Source organism: Pelodiscus sinensis, chromosome 1 (assembly GCF_049634645.1).
Source record: "Pelodiscus sinensis isolate JC-2024 chromosome 1, ASM4963464v1, whole genome shotgun sequence".
In the NCBI taxonomy this organism is placed as follows: Eukaryota; Metazoa; Chordata; order Testudines; family Trionychidae; genus Pelodiscus; species Pelodiscus sinensis.
This window is the reverse complement of record NC_134711.1, coordinates 154,870,227-154,888,848: the sequence shown is the minus strand read 5'-3', so window position 1 is coordinate 154,888,848 and position 18,622 is coordinate 154,870,227. Positions and strand designations below refer to the sequence as shown.

The window sequence follows — 18,622 nt, the reverse complement described above, 5'->3', positions numbered from 1 at the left end:
ATAAATGTTTAATTTGTTTTCAACAGCATGCCCTCCAAAAAATGGTAGTGTTGTGATTATTGGCTTAGTCATTATTGCTTTTGTGGAAGTTGCTGGCCTGATTTTGGGGATTGTCGGTAAGTGGCACCTAATATTTTGTATTACGTTCTCACTGGTGTTTTAAACTGAATGTTCAAGAAAAATATTACCTGAATTCATTTTTTGGAAGTGAAAATAATTGTATTTAAAAAAGCATGTGATCTGATAGGTAGTTTAAAAGCATATATAGGGCCCTTAACTCCAAATACAGTTTCTTCTTCTTCGAGCGATTGCTCATGTGCATTCCAATTAGGTGTGCGTGCGCAACGTTCATGCGTTGTCGGACGTTTTTCCCTCAGCAGTACCCTTAGGGCCAGCGGAGAGACCCCTGGAGTAGCGCCAGTATATTGGCCCATATATACCCCCCTCACCCACTCAGTTCCTTCTTACCGCCCTGACGTTGGAAAAACCCTCAGCTCATCTAGCAAATAGTTGTCTTCGGTATTGTTCTCTGTTTGCTCGACTTAAGACACTTTCACATTTCCGTTGCCCCCCATCACCTCAGATTCCTCAGATTTACTATGGTATCAAACCACTACCAATTCACAGCCCTTCCATTTGGTATCTCCACGGCCCCTTGGGTTTTTCGCTGCACTCAGCAAAAGGGGCATTCAGGTGTTCCCCTGTCTAGCCGACTGGCTCCTGAAAAGGGGCTCGCAGTTCTGATTCTTTGACCTAGGTCTTTTGTTAAACCTGGACAAGTCTTCCCTAACGCCCAATCCGATAATAGAGTTTGTGGGAGCCACCTTGGACTCTACCTCAGCGAGAGCCTCCCTGTCAAGCTCCCAGTTCCTCGTGATACAGGCAGCAGTCAGGGAGCTCCAGAACTTTCCAGTTACCACCACCCGAACTTGCATGCGCCTCCTGGGCCTCATAGCCATATGCACTTATGTAGTGCAATACGCCAGACTGCGCATGCGCTCACTACAGATGTGGCTATTGTGAGCCCACAACCCAGTTGTCCATTCATGGGATAGGGTGGTGACAGTCCTCCTGTCCTTCTCGCACTGAACTGGTGGACCAACCTGGCAGAAGTCTCCGTGGGGGTACCTTTTTCCAGGTTGATACCGCCCACCCAAATCGTCACAGACGCGTCGGACACCAGCTGGGGAGCCCACCTGGGAGTCACTCACACTCACACTCACACTCACACTCACACTCACACTCACACTCACACTCACACTCACAGTATGTGGTCTCTGGACAAGATCTCCCTGCATATCAACTTCAGGGAGCTCCGAGCAGTCCAACTGGCTTGTGTAGTTTTCCTTCACCACCTAAGGGGCAAGTCTGTCCTCATCCTATCGGACAGTACCACTGTGGTGGTGTATATAAACAAGAAGGGCGGGGCTCATTCCCTTCGCATGCGCTTGGAGAGGCGATTCACCTGTGGGAACTCTGCATCGGGGCCAATATACACCTGACAGCCTCATACCTCCCGGGCTTCCAGAACGTCCTGGCGGATGAACTGAGCAGGTCCTTCACAGGACACGAATGGTCTTTGAGGTGGGATGTAGCCCAATCTGTCTTCCATGCATGGGGGTCTCCCCATGTGGACTGCTTCGCTACAGGGCAGAACAGGAAGTGCCACCGATTTTTGCTCCCTCATGGGACAGGGCTCACTGGGAGATACTCTCCTTCTCCCCTGGCCGCAGGGCCTACTATATGCCTTCCCACTAATCCACAAGGTATTATTGAGGGTGCGGGAGTTCAGTGCATCCCTGATTTTAATCGCTCCAGCATGGCTCAAGGAGCACTGGGCCTCAATCCTCCTCAATCTGTCATGCGAGAGACCCATGACCCTTCCACTGCTTCCAGACTTGATTACTCAAGACTCGGGCAGGCTCCGCCACCCGGACCTGCACTCGACAGCGTGGAAGTTCCATGGTTAATGGCTGAGGAGCTTCATTGCTTGGAACGGGTCCAGGGAGCAGGAAGCCCTCCAGTAGGACCACATACCTGGCTAAGTGGAAACGGTTCTGTATCTGGGCTGCCCAGAACGGGGGTAATACTCAAGGCGAACTGCGATCCCCTTGATCCTGGATTACCTGTTAGACCTCAGGCTCCAGGACCTCTCTTCCTCCATCAAGGTTCACTTGGTGGCCATTTTGGCCTTCCACCCAGGGGAAGTGGGGAAAACCCTGTTTGCCATCCCAGTGGTCAACAGGTTTCTGAAAGGGTTGGAGAGGCTCTACCCACAGGTCCGCCAGCCTGTCCCCAAGTGGGACCTAAACCTGGTCCTTTCCAAACTGATGGGACCCCCATTCGAACCGTTAGTGACGTGTTCCCTTTTATACCTGTCATATAAGGTGTGTCTCATGGTGGTCCTCACATCTGCCAGGCAGGTATCCAAACTCAGGGCACTCACCTCGGATCTCCTCTACACGGTCTTTTTTTTAAAGACGAGGTTAGGCTCCACCCCAACCTGGCCTTTCTGCCTAAGGTGGTGTCTTCCTTTCACACCTCGCAGGACATTTTCCTCCCGTTTTTTTTTACCCGAAGCTGCATGTGTCTGGGAAAGAACAGGCTTTACACACTTTAGATGTGCTCAGGGCATTAGCTTTTTACTTAGAAAGGACAAAGCCATTCAGGAAGTCACTGCAACTCTTTGTAGCCACTGCCGAATGGCCAAGGGGCTAACCCGTGTTCTCGCAGCAGATCTTGTCTTGGATAATGGTTTGTATCCAGGAGTGCTGTGTCCGAGCAGGAGTACTGGTCCTGCTCACTAGAGCGCTCTCCACGAGTGCTGTGGAAGCCTCCACCGCTTTCATGGCACAGGCTCCCATCCTCGATATTTGCAGAGCCGCAACATGGTCCTCTGTCCATACCTTCGCCAATCACTATGCGCTAATGCATCAAGCCAGGGAGAACGCTGCCCTGGGCAGGATGGTCCTCCACTCCTCTATAGTTTCAACATCCAGCCCTTCTCCGTAGGTTCTGCTTTGGAGTCACCTAATTGGAATGCACATAAGCAATCACTCGAAGAAGAAAGAATGGTTACTTCCCTCGTAACTGTGATTTTTCGAGATGTGTCGCTCATGTCCATTCCAAATCCCCGCCCACCGCCCTTTCTCTGGTGTATTCTGGTAAGAAGGAACTGAGTGGATGAGGGGGCCAGCAGGGGTATATATGGGCCAATATACTGGTACCACTCCAGGGGACTCCTTGCTGGCCCTAAGGGTACTGCTGAGGGAAAAACTTCTGATGATGTGTGCATGCTGCGCGCGCACACCTAATTGGAATGCACATGAGCACCACATCTCGAAGAGTCACAGTTACAAGGTTAAGTAACCATTCTTTCCTTTTCGCCACTGATCTGAAATGCATTCCCCTCCCCCCGTGAACCTTCTTCCTAAAAAAACTCTTTTCTCTGAGGAGCAGGGAGAATGTCTGGTAGATATTTTGTGAATGGAATTCCTGTAGTGAACAATGTGGTCCACTTACGCTTTTCCGAAGGAAAACTTCCAGGAAGGCCTCTGGCCATTAATATAACTCTAGAATTGGTGTTATGAACATAGCCTGATTTGTATTTCTCATATTGCATGTACTGGTCTCATCATCCAATACTGTCAACTAATAAAGTAATCAGTCATATAATCTAATCCTGTGCTTTTGGAGTATATGGTATATACTTGTAGAAAAACAAACTTTTCTAGGAAGTAGATCCAGGAGAGGATCAAAAAGTGAGTAGGTAAAATGACCAAGACAGGAAGGAAACTTATATGCAGAAGGAGAATTGGGAGGGATTACGGTAGTTTGGGAGAGAGCTTTTTTCTTTGTGTATAAGAGTCAGGTCCAGAAGGAACCTGTACCTCTACCTGAATGATGGAATTTGCGGGATCTCCCAGGACGCTGCCTCTCGCTGACTCTGTGCCAGCCCTGCTGCTTGGCTCTGGCTTGCTGCTGCTAGCTCACTGGGCTGTCCGGGGACAGAGCTACCCAACTGTCATGGCCCGGCTTCTGTCCCACCCGCTTCTGTCCCACCCTGCTTCTCAAGGTTGGGACTACACAGCTGCCCTACTGTGCCGTGCCAGGTTAGGGCTCCACGGCTGCCTGCTGTGCCGTGCCGGGGCGGGGCTGTACAGAACAAGGCTCATCCATCTCAGTGGTGGGTCTGCCTGCTGCTGGACTCCCAACCACCTCGCACTCCCGGGTGCTGGGGTCTCTAGTCCAGCAACATCCATGATTCTGCCAGACCACAGATGTTGCTGGATTTAGGAAGTTGAACCTGTAGTTATGGGACAAATTCTGCATTTGGATATTTGCAGAGTGGAAGTTGTGGAGCTGATCTATAATATGTTCTGAATTTTGTATGAAACTTGGTTATTAGGATAGATACTTATGATTGTATGTGATGATTGAAATGTTTATTGTATTCATACAGTGATTTCTTTTAATCGAAAGGCTGTTAGGAAACTGGCAGGAAGGCAGAACAATGACTACGTAAATCATTTCCCCATAAGCAAAGTGAAAGTCATGTGATGTTGCCTGAGCTCTGAACTAGGAAGATGCTCTCCATCCAAAGTTACAAGACTTGTTTTGCTAAGGCTTGGAGCTAGAACAGTTCGAAAGGACAATAAACAGTTTAAAATTATTCTCTAGAGAGAGGGAGGCAGTTTCTATGTAGCTGTTTGCTGAGAGAAGACTGGCAGAGACAGACATTTTGCAGAATGGTCTGAAGAAGCAAACATGAACTGCCCATTACTATAAGGTGGTGCGATTAGGGTAAAATAAACACACACCGCCATTTTGTTGTGTAAAAACTCTCTCATATTCTATTCTGCTCTTGCTAAGATTAAACAATGATTTAATCTGGTCACCTGTATTAACTGCTGGTTAAAAGCTCTCAAAATGAAGACTTGCAGATGCTGATCCCCTTGGGACTGCTGAGTTGTTATGGTTAATATTCGCGTACTGTACCCTGGTCCTGGCCCAACCATAGGTGAATCAGAATTCTACCCCAGGAGATGTAAAGGCATGAAGCTTGACACCTGAGACCATGAACTGAGAGAGAGGCCGGAAGAGGCAACAGAGTAACTATAACACAGCTTCTGTTGATTTTGATGGGCATTGCCTGTGCATCTCTCGGGGACAGAGTTTGGCTTTGGTGCAATATGCTAATAATTTAAAATAGTTTCGCCTTTGTGGTTTTATATCACAGGTTATGTTGGTACAGTTTTAATAGATACAATTATAGGAGACAGGAAGTAGATTTTATTTTGGTGAAATCCCATTGTAAGATCAGTGTTTGTGATGCATTTTCATGTGGTGAGCTAAGCGAACAATAGTTCAGAGTCCAGCCAGCACAAGACTGCTGGGCTACGTCTACACTGGCCCCTTTTCCGAAAGGGGCATGCTAATTTCACAGGTCGTAATAGGGAAATCCGCGGGGGATTTAAATATCCCCCGCGGCATTTAAATAAAAATGTCCGCCGCTTTTTTCCGGATTGTAGAAAAGCCGGAAAAGAACGTCTACACTGGCCCCGATCCTCCGGAAAAAAGCCCTTAGAATAAGTAGGAATAAGAGATCCTCCGGAAAAGGGCTTTTTTCCGGAGGATCGGGGCCAGTGTAGACGTTCTTTTCCGGCTTTTCTACAAGCCGGAAAAAAGCGGCGGACATTTTTATTTAAATGCCGCGGGGGATATTTAAATCCCCCGCGGATTTCCCTATTACGACCTGTGAAATTAGCATGCCCCTTTCGGAAAAGGGGCCAGTGTAGACGTAGCCCTGTAGTAATAATAATGCTCTTGTAGATAGCTCTCAGTGCATTAGTTGAATAAATACGTGGAGCACATACACTAGCAACATTTAATTCCTCTACAGAAGTGTGATGCAGTCTCCTAAAATTTATAGATCACACAAAGTAGCGAGATAACTAACCAAGGATTTTATTTTACTATTGTTTCTTTCCTCCAGCTTTTGACTCTTCTGTTAAATGTTGAATTCTTTTATATGACTAACACCATCCATATTCATTTTTATGTTCTGTAATATTTTTTAGGCTATACCAAGAAAGACCATCAACCTTCAATGGTAAGCTTAAAAGTAATACATTTGGGGTGACTAGATGGCTCAGAGGTATGGCAATGAGATACTGAGCCTTTCACAACTAGTTTGAATGTAGACTAGTTTGATGGTAGCAAGTAAAACTTACTGCTATATGGTAGGGATGTTTGGGTGTAAACGTCTAACTGATAAGTGCATGCTTATTTATTAGTGGTGTTAGTTACAGTCAGCAAAGCCTCCTTCCCCAGAGCCAGGTGGTCAAAGGCTGCTAGCTTCACCCCCAGAGAGGAGCCTGCTGCTCAAGTAACTGTAACATCCCTACTATATGGTAGCTATCCAGTGGTCTGGGTTAATGAATGAATGCTCTTAGTCCAGTTCCTGATTATCTACTGCCTCTGTAGTTGGTTCCTTTCATGGCTAGCTTCTCTGACAGGCTAAGGATTTGAGTAGGCATGGAATAATAGAACTACCCTCTCCATCTCAAGTTGGAAGGACCATTGGGTGGTCAGACTGTATAAGGAAACTTGTTGTTCCACTGATCATGCTGCATATTTTGTGTGTCTGGATACCTGTGCAGCTTTTTGGTACTAAGTAGTGTGAAAACTTAATAAAACAAGATTTCAATCTCTTTCATAAATTATTTCCTCCTGCTCCCTCAAAAAAATGTTTTGTCTAGATTTTTTTATTGCTGAAGGTCTAATACTTTTTTGTGTTCCCAGCTACATAAATGTTATAACATTAATAATTTTTTTTACAATGCCCATAATATTGAGGAGGCCATCTGAAAACAGAATGGCTGTTTTCTTTAGATAATGTAAAATAAGTGTGTTTGGTGGTCTTTCTAAAAGTAATCCTGATTTTGCAGCCTGCCCAAGTGGTTTGGTGTGTGGTGTTTGTTTTTTGGATACTAGGAGCAAATTGCCTCCTAAAACTATGATTACCCTGTTTTCCATAGGATAACCTCATATAAACTGGCCTTTTTTAAGCATCAGAATTGCTATCATTTTAGATGTCTGATTACTGGGTGGACTCATGCCTAGGTGCCCCAGTGTTTGGCTCGGGATGATTCCAAGAGAGAGAGACAGATTGTTTTGTAGGAGCTATAAGGGGTACATAGGAATTGAGAGGCCCAATACAATTCTGGTCTGAAAATCAGGTGCCTGCTTCCTTCAAGACACATTCAACACATTGCGATGAGTTAAAGGGGGTTCTAAAAAGATGTGCAGTAGCCTTTTAAATTAAAGCATTTAAAAAAAATTTGTAACATACGGGCTTTTGGTAACTTTACACTCAGAAGTTTATGATTTGTTGTTAGTAGGACAGATTTCTAAAATAACTCTTGACACTTTCTTAAGTGCTAGGGGAAAAGGGTGTGGATTTGAGACTGTCAACATTAATCCTTTAAAATCTACTAAGTTTCCTGTTTGGCCATATTGCTCTGCCGTTGCTTAGTTTCCTACTGGATAAAATGCACAGATATTTGCAATGCCTCTTTCTAGAGCTATTCATTCTTGCTTTTTAAACTTGGTGCTGTTTGCTTCCTGGAACACTGAGAAGATTTGTGGAGAAAAGCCGTTGCTACTTCATTTAGTATTGTGACTTATTGTGTATCTCTTGCCACTCTGGAGACATTTTCTAGGACAGTGAGACTCCTGATGTGGCAGGAGATAACATGAAGAAAGTGCAATCATTGATGGATTTGAGTTTCATAATCATAGTTACTAATCTTTAACGTCTTTCATTTTTGTAGAATCACTACTTATTGTATGTCAATTAGAGTAATTTAACTATGGTGAGCCAAAAATAGACATGAAGGGGTGGGTGGGTGGGGGTGTGTGTGTGTGTGTGTGTGTATATATATATAAATATTTTTAAATATTTTACAGAAATCTGTGGAAGAGCCACTTAATGGTAGGTGGTAATCAAAATCTTAAGTTTTTACTTAAAGAATTATAAAAAGCCTTTTAGAGATGTCTCAGAATTTAGCTAATTACTTAGTTCTGTTGCTTGGGACAAGGGCTCTTTGAATCACTGAGAGTTTGAGGTATCACTGATAATGTGATACCTGCAACTATGGGCATAAGGGAGAATACTATGTGTACAGTATCTACAACTGCTAGACATTTTGCTGATTGCTTTAGAATAAAAGTAGCATCACAGCTGCAGCAATATTCCTATCTGCTTTATAAAAAGGCCGCCTATTAATAAGGAAAAAGGCAGGCTGTTGTTGAGCCAGTCATCTTTATGGGGTGCTGTGAGACAAGGGGCTTTCGTAGTGGGGTAAAGCAAAATCTCACTATTCAGTGGTCTTGGATTTGGATGGTGGTGGTGTAAAATAATATGGGAAGGAAACACTGGAAATACTTAGGCTACGTCTAGACTGGCATGATTTTCCAGAAATGCTTTTAACGGAAAAGTTTTCCATTAAAAGCATTTTCGGAAAAGCGCGTCTAGATTGGCAGGACGCTTTTCCACAAAAGCACCTTTTGCGGAAAAGCATCCGTGGCCAATCTAGACGCGCTTTTCCGCAAAAAAGCTCCGGTCGCCATTTTCGCAATAGGGGCTTTTTTGCAGAAAACAAAACTCTGCTGTCTACACTGGCCCTTTTGTGCAAAAGTTTTTCAGAAAAAGACTTTTGCCCGAACGGGAGCAGCATAGTATTTCTGCAAAAGCACTGACAATCTTAAATGAGATTGTCAGTGCTTTTGCAGAAATTCAAGTGGCCAGTGTAGACAGCTGGCAAGTTTTTTCCGGAAAAGCGGTTGCTTTTTCGGAAAAAGTGGCCAGTCTAGACACAGCCTAAGTGTGGAGGTTGTTTATAGTGGAAGAAGGGTAGACCTAAATTTGTGGTCTTTAGACTATTCAAAATTCACTAGTTGGCATACTGGAAAGTAGTGATGTTTCAAAACTAATCAGAATGCTAATCATGTAACATTTCTAATTATTTTCTTGACTAATTACTAATCCTCTGCTTGGCTTTTAAAGACGCAAAAGGAGTGATGTTAGAATGATGGTAAGTCGAATGTTATGTGCCACTGTAGATTTTGATCGATTAACTAACATTTACTTTGGGATTTTAAAATTAAAAAATCATCCTGTACAGAGGATGCTGCTAATATGTGATACAGCATAGGATAGAGATTGCATGGAAAGTACAATCTTTTAAGTTACATTGCATTGCACTGTGATTGTTATAGCTGACCTGAAGGCAGATGTTTGTTTGTTTGTTTTTTTTTACACTGCTTTATGATTTAGAGGACTGAAAGGTATGTGTGCTTTTCTAAGTGTTGGATTATTTCTGCTATTTTTTTATCTTGGAAATAGCAGAAATGTCAAGTCTTATCTTTGTTTAGCTGGAGGTCTCCTTTGTAACAATAAGAAATGAAAACTGGAACATCTCTTAACCCTTACCAAAAGAGCTGGAGGTATAGAATCATGAATAAAAAAAGACTTTTAAGTGGGTGAATTAAAGAGGTGTTAAGAAAAAAGAATACTGTTCACTTAAGTAGATATCACTTTGTAATGTCATAAGCTTCCGAATATGCTTATCTACAGAGTCTTCCAGTAAAAAGAGGATCGCCAACTGAATTTCTAATTAAAAAAACCAAGCAGACTTATTACTTTTTTCCCCCTGGTTGTGAGGTAAAGTGTGTATGTAGAGCTTTCAGTCTCCTTTATGAAATATAACAAATCAAAGACAGGACAAAATGTTCCATTTTTTTCCTCTCCTTTGCTGATTATCTTTAAAGAAACATTGTCAAGTAGTTAAGGCCTAAGAATGTAAAATCCCAATTATTTAACTAGTTAAACCAGGCCGGTGGGGCTGGAGCAGCGCGCTGCCCCCAGCAGTTAAACATTAACATCCCTGTTAGGGCATAGCTTTTTAGACTTTTGTCCTTTAAAAATAAAAATGTTCAGAATATTTTTTTTAAGAATATACTAAATGAAATGAATTTTAAGCATTCTCCTGATTAGTTGGAAACTCAATCACTTTTTAATACAGGCAGTCCCCGGGTTACGTACAAGATAGGGACTGTAGGTTTGTTCTTAAGTTGAATCTGTATGTAAGTCGGAACTGGCATCCAGATTCAGACACTGCAGCGCCACTCTGGGCACTACTGGACCAACCCGGCAGCACCCCAGCTGCTCTGCCCCAGGTCCTGATTCAGCCGCTGCTGGTCAGTTTCAGCAGCGGCTGAATCAGGACGCCTGGGGCAGAGCAGATGGGGTGCTGCTGGGTTGGTCCAGTAGCACCGAGCGGCGCTACTGGAGCAACCCAGCAGCACCCCAGCTGCTCTGCCCCAGGCGTCCCAAGTCAGCTTCTGCTGAAACTGACCAGCGCTGACTACAGGAAGCCCCAGGCAGAGTTGCTCTGCCCCGGGCTTCCTGGAATCAGCTGCTGATCAGTTTCAGCAGCAGCTGACTTGGGGACGCCTGGGGTTCTTAAGTTGATTCTGTATGTAAGTCAGAACTGGCGGTCAGTTTCAGCACAGGACCAATCGGCAGCGCCCCAGCTGCTCTGCCCCAGAGTCCAAAACAAAAGCCTGGTCTGCTGGGGGGGGGGGGGAGCACACTAGCTGCGCCGCCCCCCCCCCCCCCAGCAGACCAGGGACACGGGGAGCAGAGCCGCAGCGGCAGCGGGGTGCCGCGCCTCTGAGGCTTTGCTCTGGCAAAGCTTCAGAGGCGCGGGACCTCGCCGCGACTGCGGCTTCAGTCTGGGTGCCTGTGGTTTGCTAGGGACCGTCCCCAGCAGACCACAGGCACCCAGACTGAAGCGGCAGTGGCAGCCGCGGCGATTCCCCGCGCCTCTGAGGCTTTGCCAGGACGGTCCCCAGCAGACCACAGGCACCCAGACTGAAGCGGCAGCAGCGGCGGTTCCCCGCGCTTCTGAGGCTTTGCTCTGGTCTCCAGCAGACCAGGGGCACCGGAGCAGCTTACGAACGGGGCTTTCTCGCCCCGACCTCCGGGGCGAGAGAGCCCCGTTCGTAAGTGCGGATCCGACATAAGTCGGATCCGCGTAAGTCGGGGACTGCCTGTAGTACATTGGATCCAGAAAATGACTGTGGACTATCCAAAGAGATGTGCAAAAAGTTAAAGCAAAAATTATTAAATTTCATTTTTAAATCTCTAGCAATTGTAATAATCATATATGTGATTAGTAGTACAAAGTGTGGCTTACAATATTGTGTATTAATTTGACTGTCACTTTAGATTGTTAAATTTTCACTTATAAACTGTTCTTGGTCTCGAATATGCAGATTATTCTTGCACTTAGAAATTATTTTATCTATAATAGGTTTTTGAGGGAATGCTATTGGTTAAATCTGCTTACCAAAAATCCTTTTGACCAATTTATAATGTGAAATACTATTTTTTAAATTAAGATTTAATGGCGCATTTAGTTTTCTGTTCACTGATGTATTTGATTGAAAAACTACCTTTGAAATGGTTACAATATTTAACTAAAATAGAGTGTGGTGACCTTATGTTTTGTCTGCTTTGACTGTTGTTGCTACAATTCTCCCAATACATTACTTGCACACTGGTATCTTAAGGACTACACTGTTAAATCTACCACTTTATCCAGTGTGGTCATGGCAGCAGTTTGAGAATGTTTGACAGCCATCAAACACTTAAGAAAGAAATGCACACCCTTACAATGTGAGCTTGCTTAAAGAATGACAAATTTGCTTTAATGGAGACAAGAGTGGGGTTTGGTTTTGTTTGGTTTTGTTTTATGAAGTGCACAGTTTAACAAAGAAAGTTTGAGCTAAGGCAGCCATCAAACATTTAAGAAAGAAATGCCCACCCCTACCAGAGAAGAATCTCTATAATTTAGTACGTACCCTGAAAATTGTGATAGCAAACCATGCATTTCATAGTGTGTCTGCACTGCTTGACTTTATCCGGTAGAGAATTCCCTTGATTTTGTGAGTTTGTCAGCCTTTTCAGTTATTGTTTTAATGGTCCATGTTCTAATCTTACATATAGACTACTACTTTTTCTTAATTCCTCCCCTAGTGTGTCATATTTCTTGATCTCAGGCACCAACCACGTAAGTCAGTGGTTGGCAGCCTGTGGCCCAGTGACCACGTGCGACCCATTGGCATCCCATGTGTGTCCTGTGCACACCCTTTCTGCCCCTTTCATCCACATCTCTTGTGCACTGTGGGCCCCACACTTGCTTATTCCTCTCTTTCCCTCCCAGCACTTTTGGAGTGCCATAAATTAGCTGATTTGTGCCCTGTCCCTGCCCCTCCTTCTTCCTCCCAGAGCTTGAAAGGCACAGATTGTGGCATTCAAGCTCTAGGCGAGAAGGAGAGGGATGGGCCCCAAATCAGCCAATTCATGGCATCCCAGAAGTGCTGGGAGGGAAAGAAAGGTGCAGTGACAGGGTCACGCTTGGGAGAAGAGGCAGGGATTTGATTTTTGTCTAGTAAGTATACATATTTTTTTATTTGAAGTTGAAGACAGTTGTATTAATATATGTCTGATTAAAGCATTTCTACTTGTTAGCATGCCCTATATTAATGTATTTAATCTTATTCTTGGAGTCATGATTAGTTCACATGACTGATTCAGTATTGCAGACCACTCACTAGCCTTGGTTGACCATCGCTGACATAAGTACTAGGAGACACTATTCCTACTTTACTACTCCCCAGAGGCTGAGCATTGCACTTCAAGGAAACTCAAAGACCCTGAGTCTAATGAGAATTCTAAATTATTAGAGGGTTTTTCCCAACCATTTTTTCACTTGTGCAAAGCACACATGGAACTAGAGGCAGCTGGTAAGATTATTGGCTGACACTAATTTATTGATCATTTAATATTCCAGCTTGTTTGTAAATACAGTATACTGATGAATTTGTATAACTCATAAATTATATGATTCATTCAAGTACACATAAGGACTGCTTTTTCAGCCTCTATGAATGCATCTGCTCATACGACACAGTGAATAACTTTACCAGCATCCCTTACAGTAGTGGTCACCAGCCTTCTTAAGCACAAGATCACTTTTTTAAAAGAACTGCAATCCAGGAACTACTTCAAACCCTAATACTCTTGTGCCGCCTCCTTTATGCCCCTTCTCCGAGGCCCTGCCTCTGCTTACTCCATCCTTCCTCCCTCCTTTTCATCAGGCAGGGGCAGAGAGTTGGGGTGCAATCTCTGATCTTGGGTTAAGGGACTTGGAGTGTTAAGATGGGCTCTCAGCTGAGCCTGGGGTAGGGGTTGGGGTACAGGAGGGGGTTTATGACTGGGACAGGGGTACAGGCTCTATAAGGGAATTTGAGTCCAGGGGGCTCAGGGCTAGGGCAGGGACTTGAGGTGCAGGAGTGGGTTTATGACTGGGGCAAGCATTCAGAATGCAGGCTCCAGGTGGACACTGCTTACCTTAGGTGGCTCCTGGGTGGTAGTACAGTGGGGCAACGGTAGGCTCACCCCTGCCCTGGTGCTGCACCACTCTCAAAAGCAGTCAGCAAACTCCCTCCATCCCAAGCTCTGTTGTGCCCCCTCTATTCTGTGGTGATAGACTACAGGGTGGGAGAGGGAGCACCCTGACATCAGCACCCCCTCCTCTCCCTTCCCAGCAGGGGCAGGAGGTGCACAGCAGTGGGGGAAGAGGCAGTTGAAGTGTCAACATTTGATAGCCCTGGCCAAACCAGTCAGGATCACCTGTCATGCTCCAAGACCCACCAGTAGATCCAAATCTACTGGTTGGTGACCACTGCCTTACAGTGATAAAAGCAGTTAGTCATTTGGTATAACTGAAAAAAATACAGTGAGGGAAGGCTCTCACAGGAAGTATATGACTCCTATTTGAGAAATCAGGATTGTGTTTTCCCCCAGCAATGATCTAACATTGCAGGCCATTATACTGTGCATTCGGTGTGTCTACATTTTCTTTAAATGTCATAAGTCAAACAGCAAAATGGGGTCAGTGCAACAGCATTTTACTTCTGAAGGCAAAATCTAGGTTGATGCACAATTTTAAATAAATAGTTCAGTGTTTTTTCTGAATCCTATTTGTGCAAACCAGAATTCTTCATACTATCTAAAAATACTGGGTGCAGACTTATTTAAAAAAAAAGGGAAAAACAGGTCACTTAGGCACCTGCTGTTTTTGCCTTTAAAAATCGCCCGCTGAAGTAAAAGATTAAAACAGATCGTGCCAGAGCTGCGTAGAGAAATTATGCTGCAGTTGTACTATACCTTACTCAAGCCAATACTAGCCACCCTCAGTTTTATGAGTGTATTTATTTACACTTTTTAAAATTATGAAATTTGAATTTTGTGCTGCCGAACTAAGTGTAGGTGGATGTGGGTGAATGTAAATCAAAACATTTCTTGAATAATAGTTTTTGCTTTGTAATTTTCCAGGCTAACCTGTGAGAGTGACAGAATCTGCTACTGAGATGGTAATATGTGAAAAGAAATACATTTGTTTATACACCATGGCCTTTGATGATGCACTATTCAAAGAGAAGAAAATCAGGAACGTAGCTGTTTTGCATGTTTGGAAAAAATGATTTACATGTAATTCTATAATCACAGCGGCTGTAGTTCCATTCAAAAGAGAGATATTTTTTTTTCCTGGTGTATGTGTATGGGGGGAGAGCAGAAGGCACTGTTTATCAACCACACAACTTCTTGATAAGGTCACCATTAGTGATACCTTTTCCAAAAACTATCAGTCAGTTTTGAAACTGGGCCAGGTCAGTGACCAAACGATACTAGTACTATGCTACTGGACCAATGCTTTGTGATAATTTAAACAAATCAGTATCGTATGAAATATGTCACCGTTTCTTTCCTGACTCACCCTCACATTTAAAAGATCTACTATGAAGTTTATATGACACAGGCTGTAATTACATTTAGATTATTGGGATTTTTTTGTGTGCATAGGCAAACTGTGTTCATGCCTCTATTGTATGTCTAGGAAGCGGCTGTTGTACAAATGTTACTTTTTCCACTTTGTATTATAGAAAACAGTGGCACTTACCACACTGAAACAAACTGCGTAAACAAAACCTTGACTTTTTTAATGAGTACCCAAGTTCCTTCCATTCTCACGTACTAAAATAATCTCCCTGTGTATATATAGTAGTTGTGTGATATTTTAATTGTTTTTTGTGACTCTCTTTGTAGTCTTTGAAATACTATTCAGCCCTGAGTTAATCAGCCCTACAGTTGTCGAGCACATCACCCATTCATTGATTTCATTGTTGAACATGGCTCTTAATATCCATATTTTACAGTCTATGGTACTGAAACCAGTCTCAGGCTTTCTCCTTTACAACCTAGAATTTCAGCTTGCTGAGAAATAATTTAAAAAAGCTGAGCATTTAAGAGTTAGCAGCATTTTAAATTTACTTTCTCATTTTGTCCCTTATTCCCAAGAATACATGCATAAAAACGTGAGCTATGTTAGCATCATGGGATCCTGCTACTTATGCCTTAATTGAAATTTGTCATCCTAGCTTTGTGATATTGTCATTAATTATGTCATAGACAGAAGACTCTTTCAGGCAGGGATAAGTAAATTGAGGTTCTGAACATATTCAAGTTTTACAGATAAAAAATGTATTAAAACCTAATTATAATCACTTCTACATGTGTAGTCTGTGAGGCCTTGCCTGCTCTTTTCATAGCTATACTTTGAGGGTTCCCCCACTGCAACTAGTAAGCAGCTTTCTGCTTTAACAGATTTTTGTTTAAAAACCCTTTTACATTTCCTGTTGTTGTGACTGTAGCAATCCAGGGCTATGCTACAGTTTGATACAGAGATCTTGTTTTACATAGAACTAACTTTAGAGTCTGATCCCAGAGCCTTTATTCACATAGGCCCTGTGAGAGGACTATACACTTCAGTTAACCCAAGCTACACTCTTACAGAAGTTAATGGGATATGCACATGTATAAGTGTTAAGTGTAAACTTGAATCTGCTTTGTATGGTCCTACTCAATATTGCATTATTTCTTTAACGGTATATGGTTTTTGGAATGTGGTTTATCATTAGGGTATTTGTATGGATTTCAATTCTGTATGTCTTATTTAAGCCTTCTCTGTCATAGCAGCCATCAAAATAGTCCAGGTAAGATGTGAGAGACAGTATGGCTCATTAATAAGAGGCAATTCAGGGATTTCCATGATATTTTTGCATGGGGTGCCTCATTTGTACATATTTAGTTATTGATACTTTCTAGTAGTATACAGCAGCTCCAGGCAGTAACAAGCTTTGAAATTTCATTTTTCCTTACACTTAATATAGCTTTATAATTAACTCTCAGCAAATTGAAGTTTAGCAGCCACTCTTGTGCTGAAGACAAATCCTTTTAATAAAATACTACCAAAAAAATCAGTAGGATTGAATTCTGTACCATGGTACCATGTGCTTGTCTCTTAATCATACTGCTGTATGCAAAGGCTCTCCTTTTGGTTTCTCTTGGGCACCAATTAAAAAGTGTTAGTTAATTTTAAATTACTGGAGGGAAGATGACATTAAATGACTAATTCCAGTATATATAAAATAAGATTCTTGTTATTTGACATTTTAGATATCTGCAATCTTTACCCACGTGTGTTTATTTATGAAATATAACTTTATAAATATTGTGCTATTATACTTAATAAAACCACATTAAACTGTTTCTGTGAGTTTTTGTTTCTGATGCACTAAACTAGTCTTAATTTTTTTAAGCATAATTTCATGGAATTATGGCCTGCTTTTCCTATCATAGTGACTGTGTAAAGTAACACTGCTTAATCAAGCAAATCATTCTATTATCATCACAGACCTGTTCCTATTGAAATCTTCACAACTGAAAGTGTTTTTTATTTTAACCAAAACTAATGTCTGAGCAAATTCAAAATTAAGCTCTTTAAACTGTAAAAGTCTCAGGCCAACATGTGTAAGCAGTTTGATTATCTTGGAGCTACAGAGACTTTTGCTGTGGTGTATGTAATGGAATTCACAGTGTAAATTGTCTTGCCCTTTGTACTACTGGGAACTCAGTGGCAAACCTTTCAGAATCTGAAAACACCTAGTACTGAGAGGTCACAGCTATCATTGAAGTCATACGATGCTGCTTACAATACTGAAATTGCAAAGTGAGTGTAGTCACTTGAATAGAATTGGGCCTCTTTTTCACTGCCCTCCTTAAAGCCAAAGGTATGCAAGTATGAGCACTTCACTTTCTAAAACTTAACTTTTTTTTTTAATTTAGAAAATAATTCCATAAGAACAGTTATTCAAGTACTAGTAATAGGCATTTGTATTACACCTTTCTCGTAATGATCCCAAAGATATAAAGATAAATCGCTATAAAGATAAATTAAATCTTGGAGTCTCTTCACTCACCACAGAACTATAGCCCAATGGTTTGGAAAGTACTTCTCATTTAACACACAGAGCAACTTAACACCAAGTCATCATGGAAGACTCTGGCTAATACTGTATACAGTAAACATTTTAGGTGGGTAAGTTGTAAGGGAAATGTTTCCAGGACAGAAAGCTCTTAGCTAAATCCTTAGGCTTTTTTATGAGGGCAGTCACTTCTGAGGACTCCAGTACTAGTTTCATTCAATTTTTAAACTTTTGCTGCCATTATTGAAGCATCTTTTCTCAAGCTTTCTCTTGATCCCCACTCTCATGCACACTGTTTCTTAATTACTTCAATCCAAACTGTCTATTTCCTGGTAACTTTTCTCCCTATGAACTGCCCCTTAAGCCCAGGCTACTAGCTGAGATAAACATTTGGTTTATGTTGGAGTGGCAGTTTTTATGTTGGAGAGGAAGGAAGGAAGGAAGGAAGGTCCATGGCTGAAGTGTTAAAGTGAATGACCTGGAAGAGGTGAGTTCAGTTACCCATTTGCTACGTGATTCCTGTGCTCTCTGGGTAATCTTTCTGATGAGATTCTTCATCGCCATGGTGGATTGCAGCAAGGGTTTCCTGTAAGCTATGTGCTCAGGTGACCACTCAGGAGCGATTCAACTAGCAATTAGCAGTAGTGCTCTAAGCTGTCTTAAAAGTTGATGCAAGGCTAGAGCTTTCATAGACTTCTTTTGAAGGAGGTTGAAACAGCTCAAGCAGCTGAGACCTAGTACTGTATTTGAATGGAGCTGTTATCCTCTGCCCCTTCTCCCATTCTTCCCACCAGTTCTCAAAGCTAGGAATAGTTAGTTGGGTATGGAGGGAATTAGTAGCTGCTGTAGTTACAACCAGATTTCAAAAGGCAACAGCATGACTGGGGAGAGATTCCACTCAGCCATCCTCATTTTTTAGTAAACATGGCCCATCAATAAGTGTTAGGTGACTAAACCCTGAAGAGGATCCGGACCAGAGAAACTTAGTTGCATTTGCAATTTTACCCAATACATTCATGTTTGTGGACAGAGCGACAGCCTCACTTTACTGAAGCATCTTTTTTCCCTGTATCTCCATACTGCTGTCTCCACTTCTCTGCTCTTTTTCTCATCCTTTACCATCTGCTGTTAGTCATCTTCATACAAATAAACTCATACCAAA

The 18,622-nt window shown here is 42.7% G+C and overlaps 1 protein-coding gene across 7 annotated transcripts in view; it reads left to right on the top strand.

Annotated features, from left to right (window-relative positions):
* CD47 (CD47 molecule) overlaps positions 1-16,744 on the top strand; it is a 43,159-nt gene extending 26,415 nt beyond the window's left edge. For 4 of the 7 annotated variants that reach the window (XM_075908187.1, XM_075908216.1, XM_075908201.1 and 1 more), the window contains 5 exons: positions 27-116; positions 6,081-6,112; positions 7,972-7,996; positions 9,071-9,098; positions 14,471-16,744. In XM_075908187.1, coding sequence (XP_075764302.1) covers positions 27-116; positions 6,081-6,112; positions 7,972-7,996; positions 9,071-9,096 — 173 coding nt within the window. In that variant the 3' untranslated portion in view covers positions 9,097-9,098; positions 14,471-16,744. The remainder of the gene's footprint in view (positions 1-26; positions 117-6,080; positions 6,113-7,971; positions 7,997-9,070; positions 9,099-14,470) is intronic. The other 3 variants (XM_075908195.1, XM_075908209.1, XM_075908225.1) reach the window with 3 other exon arrangements.
* The last annotated feature ends 1,878 nt before the right edge of the window (positions 16,745-18,622 follow it).